Source organism: Manihot esculenta, chromosome 9 (genome assembly GCF_001659605.2).
Source record: "Manihot esculenta cultivar AM560-2 chromosome 9, M.esculenta_v8, whole genome shotgun sequence".
Taxonomy (NCBI): Eukaryota; Viridiplantae; Streptophyta; class Magnoliopsida; order Malpighiales; family Euphorbiaceae; genus Manihot; species Manihot esculenta.
The window spans coordinates 4,861,629-4,876,853 of record NC_035169.2 but is presented as its reverse complement, the minus strand read 5'-3'; the positions used below and the strand labels follow the sequence as shown (position 1 = coordinate 4,876,853).

Below are 15,225 nucleotides of genomic sequence, written 5' to 3'. Positions count from 1 at the left end.
ACTTACCTAATAAATAGAATGCCCATGGAACACTTTGATTGGACCACTCCCTATGAGAGACTCTATGGGACATCACCTAACTATTCCCATTTGAGAAAATTTGGCTGTCTATGCTATGCAACTTCTGTGGGAACACAAAAGGATAAATTCCAAGAAAGAGCTGTTAAAGCTGTTATGATAGGTTATGCTAACACACACAAAGCCTATAAATTGTATAGCATGAATGACAAGTCCTTCTTTGTGAGTAGGGATGTAATTTTCCATGAAAATATCTTTCCTTTTCAAGGGACTGATATGGTAGAAAGACCTGTGATTCCTCTTCCTATGGTTGAGGATGATAAAGTAGCTCCAGATTCCTCTACTCCCAGTCACACCAATGAGGATCTTCAAAATTGCCCTTCCATTAGAAGGATGCAAAGGCCAAGAAAGGCCCCTGCTTGGATGAAAGACTATGTTAACTCTTTAGAAACATCCTCCATGTCTTTCCATCCTATGCATAAGTCTTATATTTGCAATGTTAACAAGGTTACTGAACCTGGTACCTATGCTCAAGCATCCAAGGATGCACAATGGGTAGAGGCCATGAATCAGGAACTTCAGGCCTTGGAAAACAATAGCACATGGGTTCTTACTAGCTTGCCTAAGGGTAAGAAAGCAATAGGGTGTAAGTGGATATATAAAGTGAAGTTTAAACCAAATGGGGATGTAGAAAGGTATAAGGCTCGGCTGGTTGCTAAAGGATATAACCAAATAGAGGGCCTGGACTACAAGGACAGATTTTCTCCTGTGGCCAAACTTACCACTGTGAGAATTTTCATTGCTCTTGCCACATTTAGACAGTGGCCTATTTTCCAACTAGACATAAATAATGCTTTTTTGCATGGACATTTGGATGAGGAGGTGTACATGACACCTCCACAGGGATATCACAAAGCCCAGCCTGGGGATGTTTGCTTGCTAAAAAGGTCCTTATATGGGCTTAAACAGGCCTCTAGGCAATGGAACATTGAATTCACCAACTTCCTCAAAAATTTAGGCTTTGTGCAATCTCCTCATGATCACTGCTTGTTTACACAGCATACTGATACTATAACTCTGATATTACTTGTTTATGTTGATGATATCATTCTCACTGGAAACTCTATTGATGCTATAACTGAGTGCAAGCTTGCTTTACACTCGAAGTTTACTGTTAAAGACTTGGGGCCCATGAAATATTTTTTGGGTCTAGAGATTGCTCGATCCAGTCAAGCAACCTTCATTAGTCAAACTAAATACATTTCAGATGTATTGAAGGATGCAGGTATGTTCAATTGTAAGCCTGCCTCCTGTCCTTTACCTCAAGGTTTACACTTATCTCCTGATACAGGGGAGCCTTTTGATACACCTGACATGTATAGAAGGCTCCTTGGCAGATTGCTTTACATTAATCTCACAAGGCCTGATATTTGCTATGCTGTCCAGCACTTAAGCTAGTTTATGAGCATGCCTCGAAAGCCTCATTGGGAGGCAGCTTTACATGTGCTTCGTTATCTTAAAGGTTCCTTACAACAAGGCCTTTATTTTCCTGTAAGTGCTGATATGTCGCTAAATGCATATTGTGACTCTGATTGGGCTGCTTGTACTTACTCCAGAAAATCACTTTCTGGTTATTGCATATATTTGGGACCTTGCCTTGTCTCTTGGAAGACTAAGAAACAACCTACTGTTTCTAAATCCTCAGCTGAGGCTGAGTATCGTGCCATGGCTAACACAGTATGTGAGCTCCTCTGGATTAGCTACATTTTGCAGGATTTGCAGGTCACTGTCCCGTTGCCAATCCCACTACACTGTGACAGCAAGGCGGCCATGCATATAGCTGCGAACCCAGTGTTTCACGAACGCACCAAGCACATCGAAATAGACTGTCACCTCGTCAGAGATCAGCTTCAACAGGGGTTCATACTACCTCATTATCTCCCTACTGAAGAACAGTTGGCAGACATCTTTACAAAAGCCTTGCCAGCATGTCACCATGTTAATCTCACTCACAAGTTGAACCTTTTGCCTTTACCAGCTTCAACTTGAGGAGGGGGTGTCAAAACTACATCGTTTTCTGTTAGTTTCACTTTGGTTATGTATGTTGTTTATACAGTGTCGTTTTAGGACAGTTGTTTTGGTCTCTTGCACATGATGTGCACGAGCTGGTCTTTTGTCTTATAAGGAAGATACAAGCTTCCAGAAATGCAATGTAACGACATTTTTTCTTTCCATTTGAAATAAAACCAGAAGGTTTTCTCTCTCTCTCTCGTTCTTGAACACAATTTACATAATTACTATAAATAAACTCTGAATTTTTTAAAAATTAATCTCTTAAAAGTTTGTAGCTGTTTGTTTCGATAATATCTTGTGATAATTAAATTTTTTATTTCTCTTTGAACAGTGCAATTGATTCTATTGTTGCCCTTACAACTTATGAATATAATGTATAAATTAATAAATTATAGAAATAAAAGTTTTGAAAAATAATTTAATAATTAGAAATCAAATAAAAGTTTTTTTAAAAATAAATTACTTGTTTAATAAACTCATTTCCAATTAAATAAGGCTAAAAAACTCTAGTTCGAAGAAGATCGGTTTTGATTTGGGTATTTGCGCGTCAGCTTGATCCAAATTGTAAGTTAACCAACAATATGACAATTATTTAATAAATCAAATTTATAAAATTAAAATATGAAAAATATTTTTTTTAGGTCATGAATTTTAAATAATATTATATGAATTAATAAAATCAACTTGCTTTTTGAACGTAACAGGAGCCAGTAAAGACTGGCCTTTTAAGCACATGAAGGATTTTTTCCCTGGAATTTACTGGACAACTCCTTGCTTCTCTGTAATCATCCCTGAAAAATATCCTTTTTTTTTTAATATATTAAAACCCTAAAATAAAATTAAATAAAATTCTACTCCCGACGTTGTCTTCCACGTGTCATGATCTGGAAACATCCAATGTTCTAAAACCTGTTCGATGTTTAACTCTTAAGAGCTATAAATAGCCACCCGCCTTCCCTCTCCCTCCTCAATCCTCACGGGTCTGTTTATCGTGTGAGCGCGCATTTCTTGAACTGAGATTTGCTTGGAGCCTCTCCGTTTCTCGTAGAAGAAGAATTCACTAGTGAATTCGCTTCTATTGAGCTTTACCTTCTCTGAATTTTCTCGATAAAGGTTCCTTAAGCTTGGCAAGCGCAAGAGCGAGAGCTGCTCATCGTCTAGCTAGTGATTTTTCTTCTTTACCGGTGAGTTTCTTGGTGGTGTTGCAGAACTCTCGACTGTTATTAGTTCTTTTTTTTTTTTTTCTTTCTTTGAGCCTTCATTTTGTGAAGAAATCGGAGTATTCAGTTATTTGCTTTAGAAATCTAAGATGGTTTTGTTTTGGTTTTATGATATCTCATTGTTCATGGCCTAATTTTAAATTTGTATGCTGGAGAATTTGAAGCTCTTTCTATGGCGGTTGATGGGACAGCGAACTCTGGCTGTGGAGATTTTCGGAATCTCTTTGTAGATCGGGATAATCTTATAATTACTAGCAAAAATGAACTTCAAATTAGGCTTAAATATATTCTCAGATCGCAAGGGAGTCTCGCCCGAATTATGTTTTTTAACTCTGAAAATTAATCTTTTGAAGCAACCAAGGCTCTTTTTCCTGAAATACCCATTTTGAAGCTTTTCTAGCTGTGTTCATCCTTCTCTTTTTATTTTTTCTTCTTTCTGTTTTTTTTTTTCTTCAGATTTTTTTAATATTTCATTGCATTTCTGATCAGTCACTATCGATTGACATTTTCAGTTTTTGGATTTCTGGACAATATGCCTGTTTCCACATTAACTGAAAGTTGAAAGGGGACCGTGATCGTTTTGGTGGTCCAACCGCCAAAGTGGCTCCGTAGTATCTTGGGCGATTTTCATAAACCCTCAAGTTTCCAAAATTAACAAACAAGTCCATTCGACTGCGATATTTTCTATTCATACCAAGATGAGCGAAACTTGTAGGGCACATGCTGATGACTCTACTAAACCTTTCAAATGAAAATTTTGGAGTTTCCAGTATAAAGCCTCTAATTCATATTATTTTTTATTCTGTTCTAAAAAATAATTGTGGAGCCGAAATACTGAAAATACGTTTCAAAGAGCGCGGCAAAAAATAAGTACGTTTCTATTTTTTGTTTATGCTTTTTTCCCCTCTTGGGCGTCGGGTAGGTGAGCGAGAAAATGCTAAGGATTGCGGGAGCACAACAACATTTGAAGGGCGTTCGTCCTTATTGGCGGAAGTTTTATGGCGGTCATCTCAACAATGCTCGAATGATATCCCCAAATTCTCAAATTTGCTTCTGCAGAAGAAATTATAGACGCTTAGGTTATTTTTTTAGATTATTCTTTTTTCTAACGAGTAGAGATATTTTTCTTCTTTTCATTAGCTGGAGGTTGGATTGATTGTTTGTTTTTTTTTTTTTTGGTAAACTCAATTTGGCACCTAAGGCAAAATTTTATTGGGAGTGATTTGTTTCTCAGGTGCTTTATTGGTTTCATTTCTTTTATTAACACATCTATATAATTTTTTATTTGTGTTGAGGTGGCAGTAACTCAGTGCTCAGCAGCAGCAGCAATGACTGTCACTCCCAAGATTTCAATCAACGATGGGAACCTTGTTGTTCATGGGAAGACCATATTAACTGGAGTGCCAGATAACATCGTCTTGACTCCTGGATCGGGCGTGGGACTCGTTGCTGGTGCATTCCTTGGTGCCACTGCTTCCAATAGCAAAAGTCTCCATGTCTTTCCTGTAGGCGTTTTAGAGTAAGTTTCAGCTTCTATTGTTGTTTTGACGACTGTGATGAATCATCTTGTTGCTCTTAAAAAAATATTGAGATTGATTGTGTATTTGTAAATTCACACTTCAGCCAATCTTTAGTCATGGTTGCTTGGTATAACAAGGGCTAACTGTATGTTGTACTTCTGATCCAATTTTCTTGCTATTAGCATAAGGAGCTGAAGCTCATAGCTTTGAGATTTTTTTCTTCTTAGTTTTTTTACCCCTTTTTAATCTTCAATTTCTTGTCAAGACTAGATCTTTTAAAATGACCGTGGTGATTAGATACTGCAGAGTTCTTAAAGTAACTAACGATGGTAACTTTTAATATATGTAGAATTTTGATCGGACTCTACTCATCTTTTAGCCTACAGCATGGTTTTGAGAACTTTGATGAATATAGGAGAACGTTTTGATTATTTATGAGCAAAATATTTATTAAATACAAAAACTCACCTTTTACTTGTGGCAGGGGTCTCCGTTTCATGTGTTGTTTCCGTTTTAAGTTATGGTGGATGACCCAGAGGATGGGCAATTGTGGGAGAGACATTCCTTTGGAGACCCAGTTCATGCTAGTGGAGAGCAGAGATGGTGGTGAAGGGGTTGATCAGGATGATGCCCAGACTATCTATACTGTCTTCCTTCCCCTACTTGAAGGCCAGTTCCGTGCTGTTCTGCAAGGCAATGAAAAGAATGAGATGGAGATCTGCCTTGAGAGCGGTGAGTTGATAGTAGCCATCATAAAGTATCTGGTGTAGGCTATGTGCAACATGCACTTCCTCTTCCTTTTCCACATATTCAAACAAGTACAACAGTACAACTGAGTGGAGCTATCATTAATGAGGCCATTACAGAGGGCTGAATCTTACTGTTAATTTATCTCATCCTGTCGGCTTCTAGTGAGGGAAACAAACATGCTGGAGAACTGATCAATGACAGTTCCATCCCAAATGATCAAATTTATGGAGTTTATATCAATTTGAGAAGAAATAGATTTAGAAGGTTCGAGTGAAAGAACCAAAGCGATGTGTTCTTTTTGGTGTGTGATGGTTTTGCAGGGGATAATGCTGTTGAAACCAAGCAGGGCCTTTACCTAGTCTACATGCATGCTGGGACCAACCCCTTTGAAGTTATCAATCAGGCAGTAAAGTGAGTCCCCCCTTTTAGCTTGAAATAAACTTCACTGATATTTATTTTTGAAATATTAGTAAAAAAAGATGTATTATATATGTCAGAGTCCTTTTGGGAAACAGAGCTGTTTAACTGGTATTCAGCTGTTTTCTTGCAAATTCATACAAGTTAACAAGTGATTTCACATGAAAACAGGGCTGTGGAAAAACACATGAAAACTTTCCTTCATCGTGAAAAGAAAAAGGTAAGATTATTCTGTTCTGATTTACAATTAATCCTTTGTTTGAAATCAACAATTTCAATAACAATTATGATGAAGCCCCAAGTTTTTGAATCTCATGTCTTTATCCTTCTGGTCTTGTGTAGTTGCCATCTTTCCTTGACTGGTTTGGATGGTGCACTTGGGATGCGTTTTACACTGATGTCACAGCTGAGGGTGTTGAGGAAGGCCTTAAAAGGTAGTTCAGAAATGATTTTTGGAGAGTGAAATAACTCCTAATTTATATATGGAAGCTAGAACTAATGAACAATTATAAGTTATTGAATGATCGACTTGTTGTCTGATTATATTTGCAGCCTATCAGAGGGAGGGACTCCTCCACGATTTTTGATCATAGATGATGGTTGGCAACAGATTGAAACCAAAGCTAAGGAAGATGCTAATGCAGTTGTGCAAGAAGGAGCACAGTGAGAATCTCTTTCTCTCTCTCTCTCTCTCTCTGTTAGAACTGTGATCACATCTTCTGGAAATTACACTAGTGGAATTTATTGCAAGTCCTATCTTGCTAAGAATGCATTGCCAGGATCAAATGGCAATGGTAATGTCTTTGATGCTTGTAATGACATCTTCATGCATTGGTTTAGATGCTTGTTCTTAGATCTAAGCTTTGAGGGCCATATCATGTCTTTGGACTGATACAAGGACTTGAGTCTTCATTTCTTCTATTATCATTCTAAGCTTAATATTTGAAATTCACTGCATGTACTTGACAAGAAGTCATGAGCAAAATCTTCTAATTAGCATTTTGTTGGTTAAATTGAAATTTCAAGTCGTTGACCGAACTATTTTTTTTTTCACCATGCAGATTTGCAAGTAGGCTCACTGGAATAAAGGAGAATGCAAAATTTCAGAAGAATGGTGAAAATGCTGAGGAGGCCAGAGGACTAAAGCATGTTGTTGAAGATGCCAAGCGACGACACAATGTGAAGTAAGTGGTCTTTGTTTGTTTTCTTGGAAATCTCTTGGTTTTCTGCTGCTGCTAGTGGTGGATATTCATGGGAAATTCACAATGTGCATAGAAGCTAATTTTATGTAGCTCTTTTTAGTGGTTGAAAATATAAATTGAATGACAGGTAAAAAAGAAAAAGTAGCTTAAGAAAATGATGTATGTGAAAGTTACATTCTGTTTTATTATTTTTCATAGGTTTGTGTATGTGTGGCATGCTTTAGCTGGCTACTGGGGTGGAGTAAATCCAGCAGCTGCTGGAATGGAACATTATGACCCTGCATTGGCATATCCAGTTCAGTCTCCTGGTATACTAGGCAACCAACCAGACATTGTCATGGACAGTCTCGCTGTCCATGGCCTTGGTTTGGTGCATCCCAAGAAGGTTTTCGACTTCTACAATGAGCTTCACGCCTACTTGGCCTCATGTGGGGTAGATGGAGTGAAGGTTGATGTTCAAAACATCATCGAGACTCTTGGTTCTGGTCATGGTGGTAGAGTTTCCCTCACCCGCAGCTACCACCAAGCTCTTGAGGCTTCAGTTGCGCGAAACTTCCCTGACAATGGATGTATTGCATGCATGTGCCATAACACTGATGGGATCTATAGTGCCAAGCAGACTGCAGTTGTGAGAGCTTCTGATGATTTTTACCCTAGGGACCCTGCTTCCCACACCATTCATATTTCTTCCGTGGCTTACAACACCGTATTCCTTGGAGAATTTATGCAACCTGACTGGGATATGTTCCATGTGAGTAAAAGCAAATTTTCCTATTCTTGAGGCTTTAACTTCAGTTTACCAGGAAATCAATTACGAAATATTGAAAATAAAAAAAAAAAATTTTTGCAGAGCTTACACCCTGCTGCTGATTATCATGGCGCAGCTCGTGCTATTGGTGGGTGTGCAATCTATGTCAGGTATATTACTTCATCCTTAAAATTGATTTAAGTAGCCATTGAGAAAAACATTGAAATGTGAATAATTAACAAGGGTTGACATGTAAATATGCTTTCATTTTCTTGTGTAGTGATAAGCCCGGCAACCACAACTTTGAGCTGCTGAAGAAGCTAGTCCTTCCTGATGGATCAGTTTTGCGTGCCCAACTTCCTGGTAGGCCAACCCGTGATTCTCTCTTTGTTGATCCAGCAAGAGATGGCACCAGGTGCGTTGCCTTTCCATTCTCCTGTATGGCTGGGAGCTTAGTTCTTAGCATGCCGGCTTTGTTTAGAGGTGTTTGATATGTTGTGTATTTTTTCCAGCTTGCTTAAGATATGGAATGTGAACAAATGTACCGGTGTGGTTGGTGTTTTTAATTGCCAAGGTGCTGGTTGGTGCAAAGTTGAAAAGAAAACCCGCATTCATGATGCTTCTCCTGGTACCCTCACGGGCTCTGTTCGTGCCACTGACGTGGACTGTATTGCCCAAGTTGCTGGTGCAGATTGGAATGGGGAGACAATAGTATATGCCCACAAATCAGGTAAAAAGTTACTAGAGTTGCTCGCTCTTTATGATGGGGGCGACTTTCAGATGCTACTGAAGGAAGAGAAGTTTCAGATACCATGAGGACATTTTTTTTTTGCAAGTCTTGAATTTATTATATGAAGCTTCTTACAAGGAAATTAAATAATGCATGCTGGAAAGAGAGTAAACAATCAAATCTACTTTGAAATAAGGTTCATAGTTCTCCTCTACTCGTTTATTCAAAAGATGATAACCAGAACTGGTGCTCTGTTTTTAATTTCAGGGGAGGTGTTTCGGCTGCCTAAAGGTGCTTCTGTGCCGGTGACACTGAAAGTTCTCGACTTTGAACTCTTCCATTTCTGTCCAATTAAGGTAACTTTCATTGGTTCCCCCCCCCCCCTCCCCTCCCTTCTTTTTATACCTGGTTGCCCCATTGATTTATAGTAATAGTCTGATAACCTAATGATCCAACTGATTGTGCAGGAAATCACTTCCAACATTTCATTTGCACCAATTGGGTTGCTTGACATGTTCAACACAGGCGGTGCTGTGGACCAATTTGAAATCAAGATGGCTTCTGACAAGAAGCCAGAGCATTTGGATGGTGAGGTCTCCACAGATGTGACTACTTCACTGAGCGAAAATCGTTCCCCAACTGCAACCATTGCACTCAAAGTCAGAGGCTGCGGACGTTTCGGGGCATACTCTTCACAGCGCCCATTGAAATGCATTGTTGGTAACGCTGAAACCAACTTCAACTATGACCCTGATACTGGACTAGTGACCCTGACTCTCCCCGTACCAGAGGAGGAGATGTATAGATGGCCTGTGGAGATCCACGTTTAGGCAAAAGCTCGAAGTAGTTTGAAGAGATGACACCACCATCTCCAGTGGAGGGGAGGGAATGTGCTTATGGGTACTGGGAGTGATGGTCTTGTAATGGAAAAGATGGGGTGAGAGATATTGTACACTTGAGATGGTGGTGATGGTATCTCATCTAGATGAGTGCTAAAAAAAAAAGAAAATCCACTAACAGTATTTCACTTTAAATAAAAGAAAAAAGCTTGATAAATCAGGTTAATAAATATTAATGTGCCTTAATGGGGCTATTTAAATATTTTCTAAACTGCTTTTACTATATTACCTTTCTGACAATTTTTCTAAAATAATGTGTTTAACTCAAAAAAACATTGGGCCTATTATCCTTGTGGGACCCATGTGGATAAACTTGATACTTCAGTCGATGTCTTAAAAGAAAAAGAACAATCATGTAACTGGAGGTTTTTGATTGATCTCTCACACAGAATTTCACATTTCAAGGCAATCAAATCCCCTGGAATTTTGCTACTCTCTCTAATCAAAACGTCATTTCACCTAAAAGATTCAAAGCAAAACATGTTTTCTTCTGTAAATCTACAATATCAAGCTCATACGATTCATGTCAACAACTTTTTAAGGGAGCAAAAAAATGTTACCAGTGATCATTACAGGAACATGTTCCATTGACAAATTTGTGGAAACGAACCCGATCCCTTACAATAATTTCCCTGTTATAAACTCTACTGATAATTTTTGTCACTTCATGGCAGTCCTCACAAACTGTCAGATTCTTAACTATCCTAATTGCTGCAGGTGCTTTAGTCTTCAACAGGCCATAAGCAATGGCGAGCCTCTCACTATGCTCAAACAAAGAATTCTCCTTCTCTTCATCATCCACATAGTGAAGCACAGAAGACACACGTGGCTCATATCCAGTGCTATGAATCCTTGCAGAGACATTCTTCAGAATTCTTTTTATTTCCTCTGCCTCAGGGTGTGACCAGTCACCCATTACAAACTCATGCACAAATCCATCAATCTCAATAGAGGTGCATCCTGGCACTGCCTTGATGCCTTTTTCTTTCATCTTCTTTCTCACATGGCTCATTTTCTCCCACTCTGAAACAGTAGCATACAAATTTGAAAGAATGATGTAATTTTCTGCATTTAGGGGTTCGAGTTCGAATAGCCGCTCAGCAACCATTTCAGCTTGCTGTAACATCTGATTTCTCTTGTAACCCACAAGTAATGTTCGCCAAATTACTGCATTTGGAGAGGGTGTGGATAAGGCAAAATTGTAGGCCTCGTCAACAAGGCCTCCTCGGCATAGCAAATCAACCATACAACCATAATGCTCCATTGAAGGTTCTATGCCCAATTCAAGCATCCTTGACCAATGTCTCTTTCCTTCTGAAACTAGTCCACCACGGGCACATGCAGATAAAACGCCAATGAAGGTAACATGGTTCGGCTTGGCCTGAAAAAATATAATCAAGATTATTTCTTGGCGCCTACAAAAATTTATAACAATAATTTAACCCATCACATGGCAGCTCAATCTGTCATGTTTATATTCATAATAATACTCATTTATGTAATGATTGATCTGTTTTATGAATCTTAATTAAAAACTAACAGAACTTAAACTAATGATTCTATTTTACATTAGCCCAGCTTTAATCATGATTAAACTTGTGCAGACAACAAAAACAGAAACAAAAAGGTATCTTTGTTCATGAGCACTGTTAGACCTGGTCTTGCTAACCCATTACCTTTGCTTCTTCCATCCTTGTAAACATGTCCAACGCATCCTGTGCAAGTCCATGAATGGCCAATCCAACAATCATTGAACTCCAAGCTTTACTATCCTTTACTGGCATCTCATCAAAAATTTCTTTTGCTTTCTCTATGTACCCACACTTAGCGTACATATTGACTAGTGCTGTATTAAGCTCAAGATCAATATCAAGCTTCCTTTTGTTGATATACGTATGAATCCACTTCCCTATATCCAGTGCTCCCGCCATGGCACATGCAGAAATGACACCAACCAAGGAAACTTCATCAGGTTCAATACCGACCCCCTGCATTTCCCTAAACACACTAAAAGTCTCATTGACCATTCCCACCCTTGCATACCCAGTTATCATTGCACTCCAGGAAACCAAATTCCTCTCAGTAATTTCATCAAACACCTTCCTAGCAAGCGTAATTTCCTCACACTTGGCGTAGAAATTGACCAACGAAGATTGCACGTAAGGGCTTAAAGTATACCCAGATCGCAATATACAAGCATGGACCTGCTGACCCTCTTCAAGCGCTATTATAGATGAGCATGCTTTTAGAACAAAAGCAATTGTAAAAGTGTTTGGAGTTGGGTAGGCTCTTGTGAGCATCCTTTTGTAGAAATAAAAGGGTTCTTTTGATGGGGTTTTAGTATATGAACCACCCCTTATAATGGTGTTGTAAGCAAAAACGCCTGGGTTTGGGATTTGAGAGAAAACTTTGCGTGCATAGGCGAAGTTTCCAAGGGGAGAGAGAGCGGAGAAGGAGAGAACTTTGGAGAGCAAGAAGGAAACAGTGGAGAGAGGAAGGAGATGTGTAAGGATGCGCGCATGGATTTGGCTGAGAATGAACATGCTCGGGCATTTTCGGATGAGAAAAACGATTCGCGCTTCTTCTTCTTCTTCTTCCAGCTCTTCTTCTTCTCAGTTGGGGTTTTTGGAAAAACACTGAAATTCAGCGCCGCAATTTGCAACTCTGCATTTGAATAATATATTTGTACATTATAATTAGACGTGGCCATGGGCCGATTCGGGTTCGAGCATCCGGTTCGTTTATTTTTCAAACTGAATTAAAATTGGTCTAATTTAAAAAAGTTCACGTTTGTTTTAATTTTTTAATATTTCAATTCAATTTTAAAGGGATTATAATTATAATTTTTTATTATTTTGATTTTGATATTTATGTTAACTATAATATTGTAATTAATTTATTTTAATATTTAAATATATTTATTTAAATGATCTAATATTTAATATTATCTATTGAATAAATTTCAATTTATTCAAAATTATTTAGTATTTGAATTAATAATAAATTTTAATATTTAATAATACCTTTTATAATTGTTTATATTTTAATATCATCTACTAATCAGATTTAAAATTTATTATCACTTATTTATTATCTCATTTTTATAATTATTTAATATTTAAATAAAAATATATTTTAATATTTGATAATCTTATCAAAATTATCTAATATTTTATAGCACCTATTAATTAAATTTGAACTTGTTATCAAATTAAAATTTATTAATTTGTTAATTTTTTCATGACTATTAAATATTTAAACGTGGTATTTTAATAATTCTTATTCTTAGACATTCAAATATAATTTATAATAATTAAAAGAATTATACATATTTTAAACAATATTTTATCCCTCTTTATAGTACAATTTTAAGAAAAAATACCTTTTGTTGATGCAATTATTATATGTGAATCAACTCCCGATCCAAGTTTGTGATACCAACTAAATAAGAAATTATCTCCGATTTTTTTTTATCTTATAATAAGCACACAACCCAAACTATTGGAAACATATGATTATTTGCATCATTTCTAATTGCACGTAACCTTAACTTCTATGCAAACTCTATAAAAAAACTTCCATCTATGCCAATAATTGGCCTACACCCACATAACTAATTTTGTATGCATGCTGCTGATACCTGTCGAATATCCTCTTCTCATTGAGTAATCATCTTTTATTCAACTCTACATGACAAACAGAGTTTGGATTCAACTCTACATGACAAACAGAGTTTGGATTACAATCTCAGCTGCATATGCTTCAAAACAGAAATACTCATCCTTATAACTCCCTTCTATTTCTTTCATCAACAATTTCTTAGCTCTTACACTTAGCAAAACTCACATGTATTTTCAATTCATTCTTGTCAAACTGTCTCAATTGTTCAACCTTTATATTAATATTATGGCATAATCTACTCTTAAAGTGATTGGCTAAAAACCTAGCGGTCACTCTTAGATTCTTGAAAACTCTATAGCACTTCTAAGAAGTTTACAATATTTTAATGACTAATAGATCATCGTAATTACTCTTTTTGCTAGCAAATATTAAAGATAGGCACCATCTTGGCGAATTGGTCTAACTCTACCTGGTTCATTTCTCATATACCTTATTTTAAAACCTCTGGATACTCAATACTTAGCAAGTGCTTCTCTAAATTCAATTGTATATGAGAATTCCATCTCTAAACTAAAGACAGGTAGTTCTGCTTCTCTATTATACCTTGGTTTCCTGCTTTTCTTCCTAATAAATTCAACCCTTTCATCATCTGAATCTTCAGCAATTGGACTCAAATGATCCATGATCATCTGAAAAAATATGTTCACTTAAATTACTTGAACTATCATCACTAGAACTATTGTTAGTATCTGTCTCATTTATCTCATCATTAATTTCCTTTCTTTCTTCCTCTTCGAAATCTGTGACATCCTCAACTATATCTCTATCAATATTATCCACAACTATCTCATTTCTCTTATCAAATGCAGACAATCTATTCTTCCTACATCCTCTCTTTCCACTAGTAGAAATACTCCATTTGTTTATCCCTATATTATCATCTTCTCTAATATTGCAATCATCTTCACCATTGGATGCATATAAACGAGCTATCTGAGAGTCAAAACAATTAATTCCTCTCCCTTTTTCAAAGTTTACTCTAGTACCTTGTGTCCCACAAAAGTTTTTAAAATAGCTGGCTGTTCTGCTTTTTCACCTAATCCCCTTATATCTAAGCTTTTACCTCCCTCGATAATACCCTCATAACCCACACTTGGATCAATGTTTATATTACTAACAATACTGGACAAAGATAGAAATTTATAACTCATGCTAGGTTGGTCCACAAGATGCTTAGTATAGATATGAAACTCTTTCAATTTTCTATAATATTTACTTAAGTAGTTAAAGTTGTAACGACCCGAAAATCGGACCGCTACCGGCGCTAGGATCCAGATCGGCTTAAGGCCGCCGGGACCCGTAGCAAGCCAAACATTCATCCTGTATACCTGTTTAATCCCATACATAATCAACAACATACATAAAAATTAAAACTTTTCTTTTTATTCATTCATCATCATAAACTATTAACATTTTTCTTTATTTCTTTTCCTATACCAAGCTTAACCTGTATATGCACATAACCATAAATATAAACCACTCATTGGAGTTCTCAACAAATGCTCCAATGGGGTACCACATCATATATTAAGCTTGGTTCAACATAAACATCATTATACATCTAAGATCATGCACTAAAAGGGATAAACAACATACTATGGTCAAGCACAACTCTAAACTCCCATAATCATTATTACATTACATTTCTATACTGTACTTTTTACATGACTGTACTAAACATAACACATCCACATTTTTCATGTCCACACTAGCTATTACATGACCATAACTTCATTACTCTTGCTGACCTCTTGGCCTACCTTGTACCTGCAAACCTGGGGGTTTAAGGGAGAGGGGTGAGCTACTAGAGCCCAGTGAGCAGAATAAACAAACATTCAATTTAATTTCATGCTTTCATGAGATGTAACACATCACAAACAAATCACATCAAGGATGGTGTTGTCACCAATAGTCCTCTACATTCCAAGGTGCCGGGACGTAGAATGGGTCAACCGGACTTTCACTTA

The 15,225-nt window shown here is 37.1% G+C and overlaps 2 protein-coding genes across 3 annotated transcripts; one reads left to right on the top strand and one right to left on the bottom strand.

Moving 5' to 3' along the window:
• Positions 1 to 3,052: 3,052 nt before the first annotated feature.
• On the top strand, positions 3,053 to 9,745 carry LOC110623809 (probable galactinol--sucrose galactosyltransferase 2). 2 transcript variants are annotated; one of them, XM_021768841.2, is made up of 15 exons: positions 3,053 to 3,275; positions 3,824 to 4,390; positions 4,614 to 4,830; positions 5,316 to 5,563; positions 5,902 to 5,992; positions 6,170 to 6,218; positions 6,341 to 6,432; positions 6,551 to 6,661; positions 7,060 to 7,182; positions 7,399 to 7,951; positions 8,051 to 8,118; positions 8,229 to 8,363; positions 8,461 to 8,678; positions 8,946 to 9,034; positions 9,146 to 9,745. In XM_021768841.2, the coding sequence occupies exons 2-15, from the start codon at positions 4,246 to 4,248 to the stop codon at positions 9,506 to 9,508; spliced, it is 2,502 nt and encodes an 833-aa protein (XP_021624533.1). In that variant the 5' UTR covers positions 3,053 to 3,275; positions 3,824 to 4,245; the 3' UTR covers positions 9,509 to 9,745. The 2 variants fall into 2 exon arrangements, with proteins under 2 accessions (XP_021624533.1, XP_021624534.1); XM_021768842.2 differs by lacking the exon at positions 3,824 to 4,390 and having other exon boundaries at positions 3,054 to 3,275.
• A 315-nt stretch (positions 9,746 to 10,060) lies between these two features.
• Positions 10,061 to 14,409, bottom strand: LOC110623810 (pentatricopeptide repeat-containing protein At4g21065). Its single transcript, XM_021768843.2, has 4 exons — positions 14,245 to 14,409; positions 13,915 to 14,191; positions 11,254 to 12,185; positions 10,061 to 10,958 (listed from the first exon to the last, which is right to left on the bottom strand). Exons 1-4 carry the CDS (start codon positions 14,407 to 14,409, stop codon positions 10,134 to 10,136), a joined length of 2,199 nt encoding a protein of 732 aa, XP_021624535.2. The 3' UTR covers positions 10,061 to 10,133.
• Between the last annotated feature and the right edge of the window lie 816 nt (positions 14,410 to 15,225).